At 37.6% G+C, this 26,225-nt stretch overlaps 1 protein-coding gene across 4 annotated transcripts in view; it reads right to left on the minus strand.

Annotated features, from left to right (window-relative positions):
• The window catches only part of CASK (peripheral plasma membrane protein CASK), a 318,301-nt gene that overhangs the window by 250,779 nt on the left and 41,297 nt on the right, over positions 1 to 26,225 (minus strand). For all 4 annotated transcript variants that reach the window (XM_086971259.1, XM_022845516.2, XM_086971260.1 and 1 more), the window contains exons 3-4: positions 21,674 to 21,786; positions 21,248 to 21,353 (exon numbers count right to left, since the gene is read on the minus strand). In XM_086971259.1, coding sequence (XP_086827385.1) covers positions 21,248 to 21,353; positions 21,674 to 21,786 — 219 coding nt within the window. The remainder of the gene's footprint in view (positions 1 to 21,247; positions 21,354 to 21,673; positions 21,787 to 26,225) is intronic.

The following is a 26,225-nucleotide window of genomic DNA, read 5'->3' on the forward strand; positions in this document are numbered from 1 at the left end:
TGAAGAGAAAAATTAATTTTTCAGTATTTATTTCGCTTTCCTGTTAGTGCTACTTTTTGTAGCTATGCCATCACGCGATACTATGTGGCTATGGCTTTTTTGCCCAAATAAAATTGTCTTTCTTTTGTCACGGCTACCCTGTTAGTCCGCTGCAATTAATCAGACATCTTCGAAAAATTCTAAATAAACCGGAAGAACGACTATGCAGCCACACCTTCTCGATGCTCGACATTGAAGACTTCGTCGAGATAATCTAGAATGTTGTCAATGATAGCAGAGGATTTAGAAAATATGTACCGCTTAAAATACTGACCATCATTGTTCACTGTCTAGTTTCTTCTATTCTTTTCACTGCATATCCTGTCATCTTGTCTACAAGATGTGCCAATCGCAATTTAATAAATTATAGGTGGAAAAAAAGAACGCTTTTTTAGCTTGGCCATTTGTGATCACACCAATGTTTCATGAAAAACATTTTATGTTAGTAAATTTCAGATTTATCAACAGAGAGTAATCGGCCGCAATTACTATCCTTTTAAGTATTTGCTTTATCGTCTCCGTAGACATGAACAATGGCCCTTAGATACAAAATTCCGTCGATTTTATAAAGAAAATCTCACTTTGACAAATGGAACAAAAATGCGACTACTTTTGAAGAAAATTATTGCTGAGTTGGGCAATAGCTAGAACTTATTAGTTGGGAATTCGGTTATTGTTAATGTAAAAAAAATGGCAAATGTTACGTGAACATAGAATAAGCAACTCAATATAAAATCACGGGTAACTTTCTACTATAAAATAATAGAATACTGGGAAAAATACGTTTGTTGTTACCGAATCCGGTCTAATTTCTAACCAATTACGATGCTGTGTTCCAGGGGTGTTATTACATTTCATCAGCTTACATGTTATCCTAAATTATTATACTGAATGCACTTATATAAAAATCACTCCGATCTTCTTTCAGTTTGTTTTTGAAGTATAGATGAATTATATGATGGATCTGCTGAAAAGTCTGGGTTTCTTTCCACATTCCGGGCGGCCATTTTGGTTTTCACGCCTATCGACTCGAATAGCTTTGATCTGCTATCAAGGAAAAGCAGTCCGTCGATTTAGGCGCAGGCTTTCCTAGAAAAGGCTTCAATGAGCTATGAGTATTAATCACTTGAGTGAAAAAAAACTGATTACTAATTCTACTCCAAATACAGACAACTAGCCTCCTCTAAAATGTGTATTAAATAACATGTGCAACAAATAAATAGAAATTATAAAAATGCCTTTGTGCAGAACATTTGAGATGTTTATGTGTGTTTCGTACGAAACTGTTAGCGTAAGCTCTTTTTCTCTTGGAAGAAAGCTGGCTGGCTGCCTAATGACGTTAGTTTAGGCATGATAACATGCTGCTTACGACGAACGAATTTTATTCTACTTACGGCTTTTACTAATCTTAAAGGCTTCAATTGTGTCTGAAAAAAATTGAAACGGGATCGTTCTTAATTTGAATTTAATCACTAAATTGTATATATATTCCTTATCAAGGACTTAACAGGGTGTCTGTAGCTAAATGCCACATTGGCAGGAGTGGCTAGGGGTCCTTTCTCTCTAACATATTTACTTACTCTAACATGTTTTAAGCGAACATTTATTTTTTTTTTCTTTACATTATTCTTTATTCTTATTATTATTATTATTATTAAACACTGTTCAATAGCTGCTTAACACATATTTCCTACACGTTGAGTCGTGTTTAGCATTTTAGCTGCAAATGGCCGTATTATGAAAAAAATATATACAAATTACCTATAAACTGAAGTCTTAAATTACCTAGTAGTAGATTTTTTACTTATATAGTAGAATCCAATTGCTTCTTCTAGTTTACATACAAAACCAGATGTTTATAAAATGTCATCGATCAAAAATCGATTCAGAATGTAAATCTACCACAGGCTTACTATAAAGTTTTCCTATACAATTTTACGTGTGAGCGAATCGGCACTGTCTTATCGAGACCTGTTGGATTCCCCTTTAAAAACTCGTCACAGATACTAATCTAGCTAATTAATTTCTGGGTTGTGTTGGATCCAAATGTGCTTGTTCCGGATTTTGCACTAACTGGTTAGTATGAGCCGAAAAAACATTTTAAAGAAACGATGGGAGGTAGACCACATCAGATACCAGGAGTAGCAATGCGTTCATTTCGTACGCAAAATTTTTTACTTAATCCTTATCTTTTTTTGAGATATTTTGGAAAACCGACTCAAAATTAAACTGACAGATATATTTTTTCAAAGAGACCATGCCGATCGGCAAGTTTGTTGTCAACAAATATTTAATTCTGTACATGCTTCTAGATCTCAAAGTATATATATACATATATATATATATATATATATTTTTTTTTTTTTTTTTTAAATAAAAAAATATAAAATATATATATATATATATATATATATATATATATAAAGGATGAGTTTTTGTGCTGTTCAGGCAACATTTTGTTGAAAAAGGGGTCCCAAATATTGACATGCTCATGAGCTATTAAGCTCCGATTGATAACTATATATCTCAGTAGTATTGAAGCAAGTTAATTAAGTGTTCATAAAACTTCTGTCTATATTTTCAGTTTCTGTTTAGTTGCATAGATGACCACCCTATTCATCTTAAGAAATAAATTATCTCAAATTTTCTTAGGTTTTAGTTTGTATCGGTATTTTTAGATATCGCATCTTAGTGACATCTCTTAAGTCCTTTTTGGAAGGCTATGCTTCTGTAATGACTTTGATGAGTAGGAGGATGCCATTAGTGAAGAGTAGATTTTCTTCAAAAAAAGTAGCTTGACAGTATGGTCTTTAATTTCTGTGATAATCCCTATTTATTTAATAGCCCTTAATTTTCTCTGTATATTTTTTTATCCTATTTGATATAAATTCAGTATGTCCCCAGTACGTAAAAATATTAACTTTTTCTATATAAAGGAATCACAGCCATTTATTGTTGGAAAGGTAAATAATGCAATCAAATAGTATGACCGCAAACAGTCACTTTTATTAAAGTTCTTAAAATGTGGAATAGCCTCACCTACATTGTTTAGTGATCGAAAAAGTGCGCGTTTGTAACACTTGATACTCAAATCAACCTGGTTGCTTTGCCTAAGTTGAATATCAATGGCCTTAGCTTTGTAATAATAAGTTTTTTGCCCGCGGATAGCTTTCAATTTCTACTCCCCATAATGAATCAGCCCGGATCCTATCCGCGAGGTATTACTACGAGAGTTGTTTAATAGGAGACCTACTGCATACCTGAGCCCTCTTTAGTATCCTCCCGAAACCCGTAAAGGGCAGGATTGCATTCCGGAATGTCAATTCCGAAATAAAGTATTATTATGTTACTGTTTTTTTTCTATCGTTTTCTATCGGCTATTTAGTACATTGTATCAGTCAGATATGAACCCACGACGTTCTAGATGAGGAGACACGCAGAACGTGTTGTTCAATGGGGTGGTTACGGTCATGTAATGCTGCTTCATGTATGCGAGTCAATAATCTTTGCATACGGTTCGATCTCTGCCACTAAAATGCCAAGTAGAATAAGATTCGTAGCATGTATTATCTGTAGTGAGAACGCACTTGGTATGGGTGAATAGTACAATTTCAGTACATGTACGGAACCCATGGACATCTTTTATATACATGTTGCAGAAAATAGGTCTCATCGTCGAATCTGGCAGGACTCCGTATTCATTTTTTGAATGATAAGAGATAGTTTAATTTTGGGCATTTTATCATTTGTTCCTTATTAGCTAAGTATGAATGGAAAAGTTCCATATCTGAGTTACACCTTATTTTTACCAAAAAGAAGTTGTTCGTTGATTAGCCGCGTTCTGTTAACGCTGTTGAATGCTTTTCAAATTATTTTTATAACTAATTTATTCTAGTTATTGCAGATTGATAGTCCTTGTTGTGGTACCAGAAAACAATCCATTTAAAAAAAGTAAAAGTGGCCTTAAAGTTTTCATTTTCCTTTCCGGACGTAGGAAAAAGACACGCAAAGAAACACGTAGACAAGAAGTAGATATTACGTACCCAAGGGGAACAAAGAGACGCAAAATCTCTATGAATCGAACAAAATGAATTTCATATCGTAAATAAGTAAGATATTTGTTGAAGTGGCTAAAAAGTGGTTAAAAATGGCTTTTAGTATTATCTTTTCAAACTGACAGTAAATGACAGCTTACTTAAGACACACCTTTCTTCGAGTGGCTTCGTCTTTTGTGATTAGCCTAAATCAATCTAAAGACCGCTGTTCGTTGCCAGAGTTTTCCCATGCAAATACTAGATTTCTCCGAGGTCTATATGGTAGCATTTTCAATGTTCTTGAACATATCTGTGTCATTTACCGTGTTTGCACTCACTTTTCCTTTTTCTGATCGTTCCTTTGCGTGTCGTCTTCTGTCCACATAGCCTTTATCTTTTTTTCGGGGTTCGATTACTGCTTTTCCGAGGGCTCTGATAATCGCATAAACGTGTAGGCCAATCTCTAGTCTACTATCAGACTCGTTTCCGCCATACCCTTCTTTCGTTCCTTTGGAAACCCGCGACAACTTGCTTTCGAAAGAGATTCAAGTGTATTATGGGTAAATCGGGTGACGAACGCAATTTTTTAAAATGCGTTGTTCAGAACAGAGTAAAAAATCCATAAGCACATAAATGCTAGTTCTTGGATATGTACGGGATCATTATCTGAAGACTATCTTTTTTCCCATATCAATCATGTTTTGCCTGACTGTTGCATGTTTCGCAGTTTTTAGTCATTTGCCTCCGTTAAGGGACAATCTAAATACGGCTGGCGACGTAAGCTGTCGGCTTGCTTTTGTGTGCTGTGCTCATGCGGGTCTCGTTGCGTGCTTCATATTCTCTTGAGGCTATAAGCCTCCATGAAGCCCTAGAACGAATGAAATGGACGAGTCATAGAAGTTCAAAGGTGTGGCTCGTGAAACTGCCACTGCAATCTTGCAACTATTACTAGAGAATGTATTAAGATAATACTAGTCTTCCGAACATTTGTTATTACCTAGAGAGGTATTCTATTATTATGATAACATTTACATTTATAACAATAACGTTACGTTTCTCTTTGTGTTCAATGTTATCGTTTAAGTTTTCGGTGCGAAATGAAAAGAACTTGTATTATATTCACGGACACAGTGAAACTTACGCTGTAACATAAATTATCTACTCAGACAGGCTAATTGCTATATCTGGAAATGTTTTTGAATTTTCGAAGAAGTCCGAAAATTGTACTTCAAGGAACTTTTCATGTCGTTGTAGTTATGTTAACACTAGGTTGCCAGTGCAACGTCTCTTCCAGGGGAGGAAAACGTGAAATCACTAGTTATATTCCTTTATTATCATTCTGTCCAGCAGAAAAAAATCTCTCTGCAAAGTTGAGGCTACGCCATAAAGTAATGAATAAAAACGGCTTCAAATTTTATTTCGAAGATACATGCATATTGCCCCATTTACATGAGCTATCATTACGTACCTGCACGGGCCTTGCTTTTATAAAAATAAACTTTTAACAACATACGCAAACTAGCACCCAGTGGTAAACGTCTGTTTTAAAATAAAAAAAAAAACCTCGCAGCGTGTACCGAATTGAAGCAAAGGCAGAGCTCGCATCTCTTAAGGAACCTTCATGTATTCGGATATGCGAACACGGCGATTTGTTTGGCTGCATAAAGCTTTATTGCAGACCCGCAAGCGATTTTGATTTAATAATTTTTCTCAGTGGTATCCTGAAAAGTTCTCTCGCTTTGTCTGTCTACGGGTACTTTTTATTCACTATATGAAATCACTGTATGAATCAACTAAATAGCTTATTATTATCTAACAATTACATTTAGTTGGTACCCTTTCTATTACCTATATGTCAAATAGATATCATGACGGTATGTGGATGCATGTTAAATAAAATTGCAGCTTTATTATCACAATGAACTAAGTGTACGTATTATAGACAAAATATAATAAATAGAGTAAATGTTTACAGGCTATATCTATGAAGCAACAGTTTCGTTGTGTCCGTCTTATTAGTAAAGGTCTTATAGTCTGTTTTTCTCTGTTGCTAAGACTGTATATACGCGTCCAGTCGAAACCGATAGGATGCACGTCTCAAATATATTATTTACAGGCTAGGGGTAAGCATAATGTATTCACAAATTGGTCATTTGTCCTATAGGCATAGAATAAGAGAACGAGAGAAGCCTTATAGTTTCATAAAATCCTGTATAAAAGATGAAAAAATGTGCGATACTAAAGTAAATCTTCCATTTCTATGAGTAATTTGATTGCACCGAAAAAAAGAACAGATTGATGTACTTCGACGAATTGCAAAAAACCTATTACGGGCACATGACAAAGATGGTGAGATATTAAACGAAACAGATCACAACTAACTGTGCAGATTGACGCAAGGAGAAGCGGATCAGTGTCAAAGTATACCAACACCAATGCGATTGCTATCAGGGGGATCTGACAAGCATTTTGCTGTACAAACGAGGAATATATAAGGTATTTACATACAAGCGGAGAATTTCAAAAGGATTCGCCAACAATGTTCTATGCATATAGATTACGTGTAGAAAAAACATGACACTTCTAACAGTTATTTCACACATAGTAATGTATACTAAGTTGTGCAAAAAGTAACCTAACTTTATGCTGTTTGCAATAAGCGTCCAAGAAGGGTAAACCTCACGTCACTGTTTCAGGAATTGTTATTATGAGCGCATATTCATTTGCGCCGTTTCTCGAACATCTTCGAGTTTGCAATAGAATTGGCAAATGGAGGTATTTTTACCATAGCAAAACGTTTATTCGTGCAACATGTTGGTTACCGCAAGTCAATATGGTTAAAGTTATAAAAAAATGTTTTAACATTTCTCACATTGATGTGACCACAAGAACGTCTGTAAATAATGCAGAACGAATTTTTAATATAAACTGATTTCAGCTTGCAAAAAACTCTAATATGAATCACCGATTTGAATTTACTATGTATTCAAACGGTTGGCGCGCTGTGTAGTCGACTACTGAAAGAGACAGCTATTTCTAGCCTAATCCTTTTTGTGGGAACGTGCATTGTTATCAGGAATTGCGGCTGTATCATATGGCCATGAAGTTATACGAATGTGCCTGAGTCACTCGGCTACACACAACACAGAGACGATGGTTTTTAGTGATGCGAGGCATAAGAAGCTGTGCAGAACGTTATGTGACTAGTCTTGCTTCACCCTTTGCGGCTCTTGAATTCCTCTTGGAGGTGTTTTAAAAATGACGAGACTAAACTTACTTATTCACACATTAGACGATGTAATTTTTATGAAACCATCATAAATTCTTAAATGAGTGAGACTTGATTAGGGTAAAAACACATGACAATTCTTTAAGACGTAAACACTAACTCGGTAGTCAATGAGATACGCACAAATTGTAACGAGTTAGGGTAAGTTTATTAGGAAGTAAAAAGCTAATGTTAAAGACAAATGGCTTTACTGCAGGTGCTTGGCATTAATATTACACGAGCCGAATAACTGATTCAATGGACAAAAACGCAGCTTGAATAAATAAAGTTTAGCTCTAAATCAGGCCGTAAGTCAAGAATGTTAGAAAATCGGGGACGTGACGGGAGCGTCTATCATAGGAGACCCTACCACGTTGCTCACCATGAGTTAACAGAACTTGTAAGGAACTATACACACCTATTTCGGGCAAGCCAGCCTTGAACGAAAGTGTAAAGTTACCCTTAAATTTAGCGTATAAGTGCTGCAAGATGGTGAGCCTGCAAATTATTCCGGGTTAGCGAAGATTGTAACAGCATACAAGAACACACCCTAAAAGGGGAGATAGCCGTCTTAGATCAAGCGTGGATCTACAAGCTTATTTGGTGGAAATAACCAAGGAAGTTAGATGTTCATAGGACCATAATTACAGCCGCGCCCTGCGGCGCAAACTTTGGCTCAGTAGAATCGGACTAAAGAAAAGACCGGGACTGACTCTACTGAGTAAGTGGCTAACTGACCTGCATGTATTACAGCCAGAGGAAACGAAAGTGACTACAAGGAGATCCGTGTATAGGCATATACGTGCGTGTTCACTTTCTGATTTTTACGAACTTTTCTTTTTTGCGTTCAACCCCGCCGCTGCATCGGCGGGAGTCTAATAGGTAAAAGTGGTCGCGGCTTCTCCACCGCATTGAACCGACTGGAATAGCGTGTTTGGAGGCAGTGAGAGTAATAAGTATATCAGACGTGGTCGGTGGCAAATATTGTGCTCTAACCTAAACAGGGGTAAGCGAGACAAGGACTCGCTAAGTGACCAAGAATCGGATACATCGACTTGCTCGTGTCGATTTTTGCCCGATATCGACCTTCGAAGCTGCGCATAAACCTCTTCGGTGCATGAAGTCGTGCTATTTTATTAATAATAATAATTACGAATGGTCGGTTGGCAGAAGTTACCATCTCTAACAAAAAAATAACATCATCTGATAGTTAGTAGCTGTTATCAGGTGGTCAAGTCGAAACGCATGGCAAAGGCAATCGAGAAAGGATCAGAGATTATAGCAGAATGGGGTGAACCAAAGCTGCATTTTGAATGGGCAAATGTTCCTCTTGGCGGAATACGCAAGCAGATAGAATATTTACTGATAAACAAGCAGAAGCCCCAACAAAGAACCAGATCACTTTTATGTCTAGAATAAGCAGGAGACGATAGGCGATAAAAGGTAAAGCACGGTAAGGGCTATATTAAAAGGGAAAGTTGTCTTTGGTAGATAAACAGTAGGTTTGCTTTTACAAATTTGATCGGTAAGTTCACCGTTACAGTACACACGAAAAAGTCCGGTAGTTTTTCAAGTATATTTACGAGTACATTTGTTTTTATATTTTAAATATATTTGTTGACGACTTACATCATAAACAAAACGTTTCAGCTTCCAAAATTCTTCTAAAATATAGCTTGGCAATCCTAATCAGAACTGATGATAGCTAGCCTTATCTCGCCTTGTCGTCAAGCATGTACTTGAACCAATTAATTTTTAGTCGAGTTTCAACGCCCTGTTCATACCTGTGCTACCCCTAATATTATGTTTGTTTACTTCAAAGCTTTCGAGTATTACACTTTAAGCAGTACATTGTGCGCGAGCTCACTCACACGTTCGATTGGTCAGTAGTCATGTTTGACATATCGACTGCCTCGTAAGTGAGCGTTTTTTTTCGACTCATCGACACTGATACGTATTGCATTTATTTATTTATTTATTCTACGTAGTTTTAAATCTCTCAAGGTCGCTTCTCTAACAAAGAGCAACTGGCCGAATTTAGGTATTAAAGCGATGCGTTGTTTTGATTTTTCACTATATATTTGAGCTGACTTTATCAGTAAGCACGTCTATTGTAGAAATAAGCGTTTTAGAATATGTTTGATTGGGTGATTAGGACTTACTAAAAGTTTGCCTTTCCGAATAAAACGTGAGATGTCTTATAATAATATTAAATATTTGGCTGTATTGGCTTTCGTAAAAAATTCATGCAGATCAAAGTCCGTATGAGGAACAGCTAGCTATTAAAAGCCTTCTTTGCAATGGAAAAGCATAATCGCTTATTAGTTGTATTCTATCTCTCGTGAACAGAACCATATTGTATATATATATATATAAATATATATATATATATATATATATACAAGAAACCATATTGCAGCACATAGCTGGTGCCTGCAGTCCTTTCTCGGTCCTAGTGATCGTTTAATATATATGCGTCTGTATGACAACCATGATTTCTAATGCGGATTCCCTTTTTACTTTCTTGGTTAATTTTGGGCCGTGTTAGAGGTCAATGGTTGTTCAGATCTTGGCGCCGTCGTTGAACTGAGTTGAGGTTCGATTAATACAGATTAGGTAGTATTTTGTAACACACAAAATGCCGTCTGTCTGTTGCTGTTGATATTTTACTTCTACCGTTTTGAGTCGACACAACCGCGCAAACCTGCAAAATTTCCGTATTCTCGAGCAATTATACGAAAAATATATCAAGAATATTACTAAATGCAATACATAAGTGCTGGGGATAAATCGCCAGATTTGCTTTGAGTCAGTAACGGAATCGCAGTGGACAACGACCCTTACTACAGGCAAAGAGGGCTATGCATGTCATTCACTAAGCTACCTTGCTCGACCGGTATTGATGCAACAAATCTTCAAAAGACAGATTCTGTTACTCTCCTCCAAAAGTATAGTCCAAACAAGTACCCTATTACGGACCGTATGTAAACAAACGAAAATGTTATATATACTTAATGAGATTGGTCCAAGCAAGCTTCGTGCGGGTTTCACTCTCGTATTTATGTCCCACAGAAAACAGAACCTGGTGCTTATGTTCAGTTATATAACAAAGTCTTACATTATTGCATGTCTTCAACCATTTCTATTTTACCTAACAGATAACTTAATATTCGTTCTAAGGGCCGTGCCACACTCTTCGCCAGGGTGGGTACACACGCACGTGCAAAAGTTCACCAGGTACGTCAGTGTTCAATAAGATGAATAGCCGGATAGCGCTAGCGCTCAACTAATATAATCATCGCAGTAAGAAAAAAAAAGAAGTGTAACTACTAGCCCTACATAAAGCTTTTCAAACAGAAAGAAAATAGCATTAATCCACTCGTCTAACAGCGACAAAAGGTACAGAAGGCCAGCCATTAGGAACCATAGATGATCTTATTACATTTAAACAGGCTTGAATACTTCAGCATGTTGGACAACAGGGCGAGACTGGAAGGGATCTATTGTAGCAATCCTCTGTTCTCCAATCAGCCTCTAAAATTTCGTGCCTGCTCTGTTCTTGCTTTCTACACGTACAAATTCGACCTATGGGGAAAAGGCTATCGTTGAACAGTCGATTCTTACTCTGCCATATCAAAACATGTTGCAAAGTGGTACTAGACTACGCTTCTTGCTTAACTGATGTTATTGATGTACAGCGAATTTGACTCAAAATCAATTTATAACTATAATTACTTCAATATTGAGTTGCTCATATAATTCCTCCTCATAATGCGCAGCACATAATGCAAGATCTTGCTTATAGCTGCGCTGTTAACAATGCCATTACGAATTAAAACGATATATCAGCTACCACGCTAATAACACAAGCCACGTAATAGTTAATTGGGTCTCTTATTCAGAAGGCTCACTTGTATCACTCACTGTGCCCGATAACTGTCGTAACTGTCCACAAGACTTTCTAAACTAACAGCTACCACAAAGCTTGATATACAAATTGCTTGAAAGGCTATATTAGGCCAATATATAGGCCAATATTGTATATTGGTGATATATGATTGAGTTGTCAGCAAAGTAAAAAAAATGCCTCTAACTATTAAGCCGTCATAGTTAAAAAAAAAAATCCAATCAGTTTTAATTGTCGCTTATGATAGATGACTTACATACAAAAAAATTCAGAAGCTTGAGATCCTGTTGAGTTTCAGGGGCTATCGATGCATTCTTCAAACGTATCCGAGCTACCTGAAGGTACTTCCAAAGTATTTAACTACAAAACCACTACCCCTTTATAGCAAAGTTTATGAGAACATTATTTTTTTGTCCAACTGGTAAGCGCAAAGTGATCATATTTTTTTGTTTACTAGAGCAACAAACTTAAGTTTGTCAATAATTACCATTGTACAAGTTAGAAGCTGCGATCTGAGCGATGTCGACAGCTTGGACCTGATCTCTCATTAAAATGATGTCTACCTCGATGGCCAATTACATACGTCACGTCATTTATTAAAGTATAGTTAAATTAACTTAGAATAGTACTACATAATTAGAATGGATCAACGAGAGCATCAAATATATCTATGTTGAAGCTATCCACTTTGTGACGTTTTGTAGCTCAGACGGTGGTGGACAACGCCTTTGTACTAGAGTAATGAAAGTTTGAGTTGACTAAAGCAACAGTAACTCTGGAGTGGATAGGCCATTCTACAAGCTAGATGTAGCCTGTTTTGCTACGCTAATACTTCTATGGCTATAATTTTAGAAAACAGTTTCTACAAAATGTCATTGCCGATCTCTTAAGTAGATTCAAATAGCAACACGTCGCGGTTATACGGTGCTTTACAGGTGTAAATCCCTAGTTATTTTAATTGCTCTAGCAGTTGGTTTTTCGGTTAAGGCTTTTGCCAAATGATTTGGCCGCCGTTGGCACGTAAATACGCCACACAAAATGGATAAGTGCGTACCATCGCTGCGCTGAAATTACGAAGTGTGCCCTCGAATAACTTCTAGCATCAAGAAGGCTCGATACTGCGAAACTGGAACCCATTAAACGCATATCGTTTTCAAAACAATTATCTGTTTACGGATTCGTTTAAGTTAAATTTGTTCAAGCTTTTTGCATACTACCCAACCCGGCCCCGCTGATGCAAAACTCTGGCCAATCACACACACAAATACGTCTAATATCAGTTAACACGGTTCGATGAATAAACAACTATCATTGATAGAGCGTATTCTATCCAGTGTCTAAAACTTTTCAAGCGTCGAGACTACTTAACAAGCAAGCAGTAATATTTAGTTAAACTATATTTATACTATTATAATGCATGTCTTTAAAATGAGAAGTAATTAGAAATGGGCAATAATTTCGTAATACCCGCAGCGAATAGATTTTGAAAAACCTGCAAAACGTTTCTGGTCGTTCAAGTTTTACGTTAGAAGCCACATTAAGCACAGAAAACGGCTTTACTTAACACAACGTAAAGAGTGTTCGCCGTCCGATAATCCAAAACACCGTTTTTTTTTTTTTTTTTTTTTTTTTTTGTTTTTCGGGTCGCAAGCAACCACGTGTCCGCAGCATGCTTATGAAGACTAGTAATCGAGCTTAAGAGAGATTAAGTCCAATATTATAGATTCGCTTTTACGCGAAAAAAAAAAACAGTGTAACTCGTAAAAAAGAAAACTATTTTTTCGTAACGTTCTTGTTCTTCTGATTCAATTAGGAAAACAACCAAAACAGCCTGTAAGCTAAACAATTTACTTTTAGCCGAACGCAACCTGATTAAACAGAAAAAAAAAACACTTATTTTGTGAGAACGGTCACCGCGCATCGCGTGCAAGCGACAAGGAGCAATCTAAATTAGGAAGTTGAAAATAGAAAATCTTTAGAATTAGATGTTAGAAAATTGGCGTACCGTTAGAAATGCAAAACAGCCAGCATCCGCAAGCAATTAACTAACTTGTTGGAAAAGAGGTCGATATATGGAAAATAACTAGCAGATTCCTATATTTAGTTCTAGCAGACGAATTTGCATTAAACACAAACTGTTTTGCAGTAGTCGATCATATACGACATGTAGGAAGTTCAAAGGATAGCGATGCATAGTGCACTGAGGGTTTACTGCGCCTTCGCTCCATAAATGTTTTCCATAGCAAGCCGCCTTTATTCAACGCATACGTATGTGATGTACATAGGTATATAAACGGTCCGATGGGCGTCTTTTTTCTCTCCAATGGAACTGCTATCAAGGCTTCGCACGCGAGAAGAATCCAGACCACTATTGCCTTTCTATGAAAACAAAACAAATGTCGACTAGCCACTGATTTATTTATCGAATTCAAAATGCCTTTTGATCAGTGGCTAGCGAAAAACATTATTGATATAATCAAATACAAACCAAAACTCCAAAGCGAAGAAGATTCTATATAAGCGGTACTATCGGTAAAGCATAATTGACACAGGGTAAGCAATTAATCAGTATATGTCAATCCATCGATTATCCACTACCTTTATATTGATTACACATATGAAGAAAAGTATCCACGTACTATATCTTCATGAATTGACTGATTAAAAATAGACCTCGCTCATATGTACCTTAGTGCATCAGGCTTCCTTTTCAACAATTAGTCTAAATAAATGTCTGAACGAACCTCAGAGCTGATGAAATGTTCGGTTCGGTCCACCGAAGCGCTCATCTCCTGCTTAAGCCTAGCTATCCAAACGTCTATTTGACATCCATAAACACTGTACCTTTAGATAAAGATGGTGGCTCTCGCCTATACAGAACGATCGTTATTATTACAGGGAGTTCAACAGAGAACGCAGAGCCCTGTTTGTTTTGTATAGTCTAATCTGGTAATCTCAGAGTCGTGTGATGCTAATCGCTAAAGGATATATATACACACAAGAAATCTACTAAGAAGAAACTAAAGATGAGGATCTCCAAATCAACGCGCATTTTCAGGCCACAGTTCATCAACATCTAGCGTTACAACCAGCTCTATATTCTCAACCACTATTTCAAGTTACATGTATCGTAATGTTCAGGTCGGGGATCTGTTATTTGCTTGACACATTTCGCGTGTACCCTTACCTTCTTAACATCTGAAGCTTCTCAAAGCCAATAGAATTAATCTTCATTAATCTTTTTTGTTCAAGCAAGGCTGTTTTAGTGAAAAACACATTAACATGTTGGGAGTTCAAACTAATCATTGATATTGAAGCTGATGACGCACGTTTTTGTCTCTGTACAAAAATGGGTTACGCCAGAACTAGAGAGGGGTGCATTCACTGACCTGTTAAGCGTTCAGTTTGTGTTGTGATACATCTTAGTAATGCTGATTTTAATTATCTTACATAATCTAAACCATAAGTACTCTAAAGGATCATTCGTTTAAGTCGTTTCAATAGCTTATTTCAGTTATTTAGTAAGTCGGCTCGTCCATCGACGTCTGCCTAGTTTAAAAGCAATGATACAGCTAGATGTCAAAAAAACACTGAGAGCTTAAAGTTCGGTGTCTTCAAGGCGAAAACGTTAGTAAAATTCGATGAAGACCGATAAAAAAGCCAAGCGACAAGTCCATTCATTACTAATGCAATTATCTTATGAATGAAGTTAGACATTATAAAGGTGATGACCACGTCTTGAAATGGTCGTACTTGCAATAATATTAGGAGTATTTTTTATTAATATATATTCTTCGATTGCTACGAGGTGTTTTGAATCTGTCTCCGTGATGACGCAGTGAGTTAGGTATTTGCCTGCTAAGCTTAGGAGCACGTTGTGGCCTGGGTCCGAACCCGGGCCTGGTCAGACTTCGTTTCATACTGAAAGGCAGCCGTCTGATGGAATGTCTAACAGCGATAGCAGACGTAAAACTCAAAAGATAGCGATATTTTGAATCCATGAGCAAATTCGGCGTAGTAATGAAGATGGCAAAGCTGTTCAAAGGTTTGCATAGTGTGGTCTTAAATTTGCAATCCATACAGGAAAAATCGCCAGTCAAACTTTACTAATGCATTTCTTGAGTAATGCCCGCTGCAACCATGAAAAGGATATAAGAGAAATTATATGGTAAAAACAAGATTAATAATTCAGAAAGTGGGTCTAGGCCCCAAATAAGAAACATGCACTCTATTACGAATTCTCAAAACTAGCTGAATAAGCGTTATAGTTTACGATAGGGCGGTATCAGGAAAAAAATCCGCTTATCGCCAGCAATTCTTTGAGTCTGCCTGTTTTCGGCAGCTTTCATTCGCTTTAACAAGTAAGCCCGTTGGCTTGACATCCTTTGCTATAACATTCTCACGTTCACAATTATTGGTAGCCAAATTTCGGCTAACACTTTGAGCATACAATCATTAAAGACAGTAAACTGTACTGTGATCTCAGACTGAATGTGTCTTTGTCAGAGAATCAGAGGATAACAGATAATGTTTTTTGGATATATTAGCACAATTCTTTTGGGAATATATAGTTCGGTATGTCCATTGCATGCGTATCTGTAAGACAAACTAGCAGCATTTCGACTTTTCTTTTTTTCTCACGCTTTCATTGATACGCGATTTAGCACAACCAAACTCCGTTCCGCACTTCGACGGATTCAAATAAATAATAATCATTTTCTCGGCCCAGCCCTCCCAGAACGAAAACGCACTTCTCTTAAAATAATGATAATGCAGTTCCCGTCGTAGCTATGGAACCGAATCGTTTTCGGAGGTGGCGACCCTACTTTTGTAGTGCCGATGACCTTTGGTTAGGCTACGTGTTGGCAAAGCGGGTGTGTTAGAGCATGGTCAGACCACTACGAAGGGGGCACTAGCAGGCAATGTTCAGCATCAGCAGCGAGGCCTGTATCGCCACAAGGGCTTATACCGCTGTGAATAGCACAGCTGTCGGCGCCACCTAGCGCCAATCTGAGCAACCCAACCAACGGTACGACTATACAGGTTAAATTAAACTAAAGCAAAGCCAAACAAAATGAGAAAACGTTGCTGAATAATACTGAAACTAACATGTCCAAAAATTAGACAACAGATCCACTAGCAGTAGGCTGCATCTCGCTTATCTCTCTTGCTATTAAGCTTCGTGTTCGTTTATGCCTCATATCAATGAGCGCATGCCCATATTTTGTGCTAAACTTGCTACGAGAGGGCACCCTGCAATGTTACTTTCAAAGAGGAGATATTGTCTAAAAAGGATGGGAAAAGCAGGCACGGAAAGATCAAGAAAAGACCCTAGCTCTCTTGCCATATCCGAGTATATGGGTAGGCATGCGTCTGTATGTGTATCATTGTGACAGCGTACAATGGAGATGTGAACGCCAGGAAATGCACGCACAAGCGGCGCATAAACCCGATCACAAGGGAAAGAATAGAAGGAATGTTTGGTATATCCGAGCAAAGTAGAAAGCTGCCAGTGACATCATTACGTCAGCACCACTGAACAAATCATACTATAAATGAATAACCGAAGCCGATAGATGAAACGGCAATAGAGAAACCAACAGTATAATGAGGGAACGACTCGTTAATCACGCTACAATATTACGCATGATCATCACAAACGCTTACCGTCAATTGAATCTTATGTCTAATTAGAATTTCACATTCAATTTTAACACAGAGTTTGATTTCTGGAAGAATCCTGTTTTCAGACCGCAACATTTCGCACAAACCCCGTACATTCAGCTATTTTTTTTTGCTCTTTCAATTCCATGCTTTACGTAATTGTAAGTTCTAAGTTTAGCCTTGGCTTTTAAGCACCTATCATGAATCTTGAATACGTCATCAATTACTCATGCAAATTTGCTAGACAGGTTTCACTCCTAAAAGGACAGAAGCTCCATATCAGCTTGTCCTGGCCGTGCAGGGCATTTTTTCGTAGATGTGTGCGTCAGAACGAGCTGTATCGCTGAGATCCGTTTGCAACGAAAAAGCGGTCATTTTCAAGAACACATTTGTGTGTGGATTGATCTACCTGCCATAATTCGGTAATGATCGATTCACTTGGTTGCACCTGGGACTGCAAGCAAGTCCTAGCGTTTTTATAAGCAAAGTGTTAAACGACATATGCCTTGCAAGTACGAAGTTTTTCAATCCGAAGAAAGTTATTCCGCTCAAGGAAACTTAGCGTCAGCTATATAAACTGAGCATGGAACGTTTTCCTACTCGGCCAGTTTATGTATGCTTAATTTGCTCGATAAGTTACCTTGTTAAAGATATTGTGTTATTTGCTATGAACGGGAATGAGCAAAACTACGCGTTTATTGATACAGCTTCCCATAGGTTACGCTCCAGTAAGGCAGTTAGACCATTTTTGGTTTTGGGGTAAACATACAGACGAACATGGAAACGAAAACGCTCATCAACGAGCGTCTGCGATTCATGGAGGAAACAGACTGTTAGGATCATGCCTTGCGGCAAAAGCAATCCAGTTTAGCTTATACTGCTTTGTGAGCGAAACTTAAGACAAGTTCTTTCGACTCAAAGTTTTCGAGCTCCAAGCAAGTTAAAGAACTATTTTGCAAGAGGGTTTTATTACCGTTTAAGGGCTGAAGCTCAAAGTATTATCGTTAAACATTATTAACAACCCCTGGGCAGATAAAGGCCATAATACACCTTTTTCTACTCGGGGCTTAGGTATAAGTTCTATATACTCTTTCTAAAACCAGAACTAGCCCTTATCTTTCAAACAATTGGGTTGGCTCAGAAAGGTACTCTAAGCCCTTTGTTCTTTTATATCTATTGAACGATCTACCCGAGAAGATTTGAAAAGCTAGAAATGTTTCCAAGGTTTTCCTGTACGCAGGTAACCAAATAATTCATGAGATGGTCTCAAGTGGGAGGGGCCCTCCTTTAGACTGCATGCAGTTCTTACCGAGCCAGGTGTAACGGTCAGTGTCACGAACGCCATTGTTGAGACGAAAGAGGCAAAGTACTCAGCGAGTATACGCTCCTTTTGGCTTAGCGTACGTCATATACAAACAAATTGACATACTTGAGTTGTTATTTCGCTTCATCATGGCTTTCCAGAGGTTTCGATCATCCATAAGGCATCCATAAGCATACATGAGCATATTTCTATCATAAAGATGGGCTTACATTAGAGGTACAATGAAAGAATTCTCAACGATTAGTTGTTAATGCCCCAATATGATTTTTTTTATTGGAAGTTTAAATGGTAATTTTTCAACTTGCACAAACTTATCATAGAACATTTAAACAGAGCAAAGAGTGAAGTTTTTCGAGTGCATGCAGAGAACTAACTAAAAAAAAAAAGTGTTCTCTATTTGCAATTGTCGTTTCTAGTCTTAAGTTAGCAGAACGTTGTGCGTTATACGGCAAAAGTGGTGTTTGTGAATAATAAGGGTTCATCAATAAGCTCAAACAAAAAAATATGTATTTTCTATCGTTTCAACCTTACTCAGCTAATGCGGCTAAAGTAAAGTATTCAAGTAAACGTCTTTTCTTTGACTAAACGAAATTGCTTAAAATAAACATTGCATTGACACACGTAATTTTTGAAAAGAATCCTACTTTGTTGTTAATCATAACGCACGTAGTTTTTTTGTTCAATGCTGAAAGCCATAGATGGGCTCCGGGTAACGTTTATGACGAATAGTATGAGTAAAGCATTTTCACCCAAACATTTGGCAAACTCAGATAACCATAGCACGTGTCTAAATCATCACGCTTCAATTTAGCCTTTTTCTCAAACTTTGTTATTTTGCTGGTCTTCAACAGCTATAGATATCCTCTGCTGAGTTTAAAATTGAAGCTCGTATCTTTTTTTTAGATCATAGGCCCATTTAGGTATTTAGGTAGAAACTGTCGAAATTATACTAACTCAGAGTGTTCCACCTGAACATGCACTACCTGGTAACTTAGACGTAGACCTAGGGAATGAAGACGAACGAGTTAAGAGGTGCACTTCTGTCATGGAAGTTAAATTACAGACGGATTTTAGTTATTTACGGTTCTGGTAAACATTTATATAATCAACGAAAGCTACTACGTAGTGAATCTTATCTTACTCACCAAAAAAATGGTCTTTGCCTCGCTTCTTTCTTTTCACAACCAGCTTTCCGGATTCATACAGCTGCGTGTACACGATAGGTCAAAACTAGTCTGCTTGTTAGTGTACTGTAGTCGCAAAACAATGGACATGGATCAACTTTGGCAGACGGTCTCGTGTTCTAAGTACGAGATCGAAACCAAATCAAGTAAAAATCATCTGCCAGCATACGAACATTTATATAACCGTGTAGTGTTTGGTATGGTATAACAGTTCTTCAACCCTAATTCGGTCGCTGCTTGTAATTTTTCAACTATCTGACTGGCGTCAAGGTCATAGCGTAGCGTAAAGGAAGGTACAGTGAACTTTCCGACGGGCAGATCCGGACGCGAAAGGCAACTATTGAGAAGCGACCAGCTGGATGGTGAAAGCAATGCTTGTAGCAACAATACATACAACAATCTATTAGCGTTCATACGATCTACGGACAACCGACCCGTACGAGACCGAGTACGTGCCAGTAACATGTTAGCGAAAGGCCTAACTAAAACTGTAACAGTCATATTTGTCGTGTAATGTGGAAAAGTAACTAGATACACATATACGTTCATTCTCTAGGTATGGGAATAAGTTTTGCGTTTTAGGCGAATCGCAGATATCAGATTCTGCAAAGAAGCGGGTAGAAGACAAATACTGACGCTTCTATTATATGTTAAAATGAAAAGGATTACATGCAGAGGGTCCTCGAACTTGTCAGAGATTGCGATAAGGAATAATCATTTTTTTGTTGCTGTAATTTTTACACCTGAGATAAAGCTAATTCGCCAATAGGCTAATTAGAAGAAGACATTTTAAATTCATTAGATTAAACAGCACTTTTTATAGTTGATGGTAAAAACTATTTTCCCAGAAACAACGATAGAAAGTGCTACTCATTCTTTAGCAAGACAAACACTTGGGACTGCATGATGCCCCCTATAAGGCGTCATATTATATTTGGGCTTGGCGCAAATTAGCTTGAACAATCTCCCTGCGAACGTCTGGGGCTTAGTTTCTTCTCAGGTTGCGCGGCGGCGCATGAAACGTAACGAGGAAGCGTGACGAGAAACAAATTTCTTGCATCTGGAATAAAGGTGTAAAGGGGAAAACCGGACGATTATGTATATGATAAATGTGTTGCCTGAAATTACGATGGTTCCTTTGCATACTTGCGCACCATTAGCATACCGTATAGCAAGCTTCCCCAAGTGACAATCTAGACAATCGTAGCTGGGACGAGCTGAAAAAATTGTTAACCGATGACTTATTCAGGCTGTACTGACACTACAAAGTGACGATAAGTAGAATAGTATACTTGTTATTACGATATATTCATATTCCTTAAATCATGTGGTTCGAACAATTATTTCGAAACAAGAGCCTTGGGTACAGCACATCGTCTTCAGAACTAAGTTTCGAATTTATGATCTGTAATAACATTAATTGAACTAAGCCGTGTAACTTAGCTCATAAGTGGTTAAAATCTCAATCTCATTCTTCTTCTTCTTCTTCTTGAGACATGACGAGCACTCATAGACTTGGCCTTTTACCAAATGGGCCTAGTTGCCATAGCCTATTCTGCATAGTGTAGTAATAGAAAATGTGACGCAAAGAATACTATTCCGTCTCTCGTTTCATCTGGGGGTCTCTTATGTGCGAACAATACCGCTTGATGGCTTACAGTTTAATTTCTTCATTGCTAGGTCTTGTTGAACCAGCGATAGAAATAAATGTTAGAACGCAGAGAAGATGTTAATAGCCGAAAGTATATTTTTCAAACAGTACACTAATTCTAAGTGAAAGCATATATCATACCCGTATTGTATCATGTATACTAAGTAAATACTTACAATTCAAACACCATATAAAGTATTCCCTCGGAACTATACGTCTCCAGCAATTCGACGATGTGTGAATGTTTCAACGAGTGGCAAATAGTTGCCTCTCTTTTTATATCTGTAAATGCATAGTATGTGCATGGTTAATATTTATACATAATCGTTATGTGGTACCTATCTAATGTGATCTTCCATTGGAGAGTCCATCAGCAAGTAACATATTTTGTGTTCAAAAACTATAGAATTCACTGACAAGGACAATTTTCATATAGAAATGCGTACATATATCGTTTGCTCAATAAACAGTGTTAATTTAATGAATGTGTTTAATCTGTCTGCCATTTAATTGTGGTTTGTAGACAGAAAGTAGTCTCCTCTGAGATAGTCTTTTGGCTAATATTTACGAGCAAATATATAATATTTAAGACTAATATATACCTTCAATATCTAACGATGCAGAAGTAGCAATCTTAGCAACATCAACAATTTTTACAGAAAATTGTCGACCTGTCTCACGGTGCACGCATCGCCGCTGCACCCAACAGGAGCCCCTGAAGTCACAAAAAATATTTGTTATTAACTATGCCTGGCAACTTAATATGAAGTTTATTGTGCATATGTTGGTGTATATTTGTAGAAGCTGCACCTTCCGTTACGTGTCCTCCTAACCCATACGCTTTGATTGTAATTAAATACAACTTATCGTGTAGAAGGTGTAAGTGTAGAAATTTACGGATCGGTCGGACAACAATAGAGTAAATCTATAATCTGCGCTTTCAGCTCTCATTGTGAGACTTGCTTCTGCAGAGAACAATATCCACATTCATTTCGATTTCGCTTTGCTCTGAATAAACAGAATTTTCGTTAATAACACTAACGGCTGATACAAGGGAGTAGCATAGGCAATAGTTGAGACAAACAGAGCGCATAAACGCCATAAGTAAATCGTGTCCACGTGAAAATGATCGGCTCTAACACTTTAAGATATATGACAAAATCATTTTCTATAAAATGTCTTGTGCGGTCAACTGTACGAAATCAACTTTGTAAGTTTGTAACGTGTTGTAGTGGATTTCGCTCTTTCGCTCACTCACGTACAACCCTAGCAAACCTATCTTTTGACCAGTAAAAGAAAGCAAAGTTTCAGATATCCTAGTTTTCTGAGAAGTTGCATCATAGCTCTTGTTCGTGTGAAGTTATGTCCCTACTTGCAAAAAGCTCTTTAAAGAGATTATAAGATAACTCGTTTTAGTTTTATTTTAGACAATTTACAGTGGAAACAATAGCCTACCTAAATACGCAGTAGACTATAGTATTCATCACATATAATTGTAAAAATTACGAAACGACTTTTACAACCAGTATGAAATTATTTTTGTTAAAAATATTTTATAAAAACACGTTTGTCAAATGTATTTGACAAAGCGTTGCTAGGGTTGGCCTTATTGGTACAAATATTTCTGATAACGACCTAGCCCACGGTGCGATCTGCCTATTTCGACTGTACGGCAGATAAATAATAACGCTGATTTCGATCGGACGTAATAATTTGAAGTACAAAAATGCACGCAGTCGTAGCTGGAGGTTGTTTCCGTGCTTTCCGGCTTGCAGGTGCCACTGCGACAGCATCTGTGGCGTTTCTGTTTTGAGACGAAGTCGACGCTCAAAACGATCAAGGTTGTTGCCACTCAGCCATGGAAAATCAGTGAAGCAGCAAAGAACGTATTGGACCTTCAGGTCTACCGCACATCGGCATAGAGAGCTTCAAATCTAGCTAATAGATATCCTTGAAACAATTCAAGATATTTATGAAATAGGCCACTTAACACTAAAGCCATCAAAGATGAACTTTTTACCAGTTAAAATGAGCTGAATGGTCAGCTACATTATGTACCAAAAGGGCTCTAATTTCGAGAGATTCTGCAACAGTCATAGTCTTTATGATCACCTTATCTTTGATCGTTGCGTAGAATTATCACTCACTTGCCTACTCACACAGCGACATAAACTCAGTGAAATCGACTTTATATGGATCCGTTACGCTTTCAAAACATTTCTTTATTTCCCTTGTCAGTATCCAATATCTCTATTAAACACAGACTCGCATAAAACTTATCCTGACTCACAAGTTATACTAACCCCAGCCTGTCGTTTATTTCGTTTTAACGAGTAAACCCCGACCCTTATAAAAACGAAAAAAAAAAAAGTGTTAAATTGTAGTAGCGCACCAAAACGAGTATGACATGCTTTGTTTGTGTTGTTTATACATTATTTATAAATATTTCGATTGAGTGAGAAGTACTTCAAACCAATTTGTTATGGAAAAATTTTTGAGCTTTAAGAAATTACGCAATTTTGAGGTTTCAGAAAATGACTTGGTTAGTTTCAAGTAAAAATATTTTGAAACTGAATGATTAGACGTAATGAAATCGCACTATTTCATTCATAGATGATACCCTTCTTTCGGGGTTTTGCCATAGGAAAAGGAAGGATCTTTTTGGGCCGTTTCAGGCACACGACAAAAATATCTTTTGTTCTACGCAGTGCTAATTCAGTTATAAAGGCCACTGGAGGAGATCATGCGCTTGTGAGAACACTGGATGGCGAATAATCTGTCGTCTACAAACACATGCTTAAAAAACTTCTACACTTAACAGGACCGCTATAACCTCATTCGTCCTCGTCGCGCGCGACGATCTACCTTTCCAAAGCTAATGACATGTCGCTCTGTATTCGCTGTATCGCTAAATGGCTGCACGAGTCAATATAAACATTGTTATTAAGAAAAAAAAATTTAGATTATATAATCTTTCGATGATTCGAAAAGATAACTACCGAGTGAATTTACCGTTTTACTATAAATGCGTGGCTTGAGTGCGTAGAGGTATGTTTCAAAATCAATCTAACTTTGAAAGCTCTCTTTCCTAGAATTTCACATAATGCTCTCGATTCATCCCCCAATCTTACACAAAGAATAGATACGTTATACGCAAATAATCATCAAATAAATTAGTAATTAGTAGAATCGTCGCGTGTGTCAAACAACAAAGCTGCTCAATCCTAATGAGAGCATTCCGCGTCTTGTATGAGAACCTTATTGTATTATATCCAAAGAGCAAGTTTACAGTAGAAGGTAGCTAAAAACAAACGATGTTACAAACATTTCATTAAAGAATAGTACATTTTCGAATAAAGCGCGACTCGGCCCTAATAAAGAAGGAAGCCGTTTGGCGGTCACCCAGTCCCCGAACAACGTGTGGCTTAAGGGCCTTCAAAATTATAGCCGTGAATACATTTGTCGTATCGATCAATTACATGAGAACGTAAGTATTTATGAGCTTATATTCAGCCAGCAATGAAGTGGTCTACAACAGATGAATAAAAAAAATGAGTCTGAATCGGACCTTCGAAGTTAACTGACTCTCTTCTCAATTTATCAAGGCTGTCGGTAGTCAGGTGCAAGCTTCGGGCTCGTGTTCTGCACTAAGAACCTGATGTTGAATTTAGAGCGTCTGCCAACCATGGTCGCATCAAACCTTTTGTACGTAACAATAGGCTGGCACTATTTGACACTAGCGACCGGTGATGGTCACATAAAGCATATGCATCGTTTAGGTACATAGGGCAATGGGTAACTGCAAGCTTTAGATAACGTTAACTTTACAGTAGTCCACGAGGGGTCTCTGTCCAGCCGCGATACAGCCGAAACGATATCACGTACATACGACTCACAAGTACCAACAAGCCCTTATGGATCAGGACGTTGCCAAGAGGCCCGTGTTGACTTGAAAGCATTTATCAGAGGAAAGATTGTTGGCGACTACTGCACTCCGTTTAAATTTCAGTATTTTTTACCAAACGTTTGAAGCGAGCCTCCTTGATCCATGCCACACATATTAAATGAGACACCGTTTGCACATCTAGTTAGATTGCAGTGTACCAGAGAGTCATACATTTTAGCAGCGCTGGATGTCATCCTCGGGCGTATTTTTTTAGATCCGCCTGGGCAGTTCCTTAAAGAAAGCCTTTTCTGAAATATTTAGCAAGTTAAACTATGTAATAACTGAAGGTGTTATAAAGGTCTCTCTTGTCACGGATATCGTTAAGGTTGTTCGACGGTTCTCAGGAAGTAGCCCGACCGACTAAAATAGTCGTTTCATACTTAACTTCGAAAACCCTCCACAGGTATTAGTAGATTATAGTGGCCGAAAGAGAGATGCTGGTTTATCCACGCAGCTTTGGAAGTAATTTATTTGTTTAGGTATCTACGGACTGTATCTACAGGTAAAAATAAAGCAACTAATTTTGTGTCTAAATATAACATTATTAAACTAAATATGCGCCATTCTGACAGATGATCTAGCGCCAATTTTTTAGTATTACTATCATTTATTTGCTATAAAACTTCTGTAGTTATTGGGCAAAGGAACGTTTTTCGCATCACTCAGTTGAAACTAAATTAATGCCATCGAGAAAGGGGTCTTACAAGGGAGACCGAAATGGATTATGGCCTGATGGCATACAGTCCGGGCTATCTGGCTGATGCGTTAAGATTTCCCATCCAAGTTGTTTGACTGGGTCGCTAAGGGTGTATGTGGTCCTATATTGTAATGATGTAAGACGCCATTAATGCTCTGTATATATCTTGTCAGTCGTTGATAGAGTGTCCAAGTGGCAATAACTAATAGTCCACGATTTTTTTTCCCATTCCATACACATTTTAACTTGAGTGTAAGCTTCGCAAAATATGTAATAGAAATAAAAAAAAACACTTCTTATTTTTTAGTTTGCATTATAGTGTCGTATGTGTTCCACTTTTAGTCACTAATGATCTACCGCCTAGAGACGGCTCGATTCCGTTACATTTGTGTAGAGTATTTGTAAATGGAAATACAATCGGATAAATTACTTAGCTCCAATTTGTGCGGCACACAAAGGCCGACCTTTTTTTTTCTTAGCTAACTTTCTTCAACTAATGAAGAGCAATTGG

The sequence above is a fragment of the Varroa jacobsoni genome, unplaced genomic scaffold, assembly GCF_002532875.2.
Source record: "Varroa jacobsoni isolate VJ856 unplaced genomic scaffold, vjacob_1.0 scaffold_1170, whole genome shotgun sequence".
Taxonomy (NCBI): domain Eukaryota; kingdom Metazoa; phylum Arthropoda; class Arachnida; order Mesostigmata; family Varroidae; genus Varroa; species Varroa jacobsoni.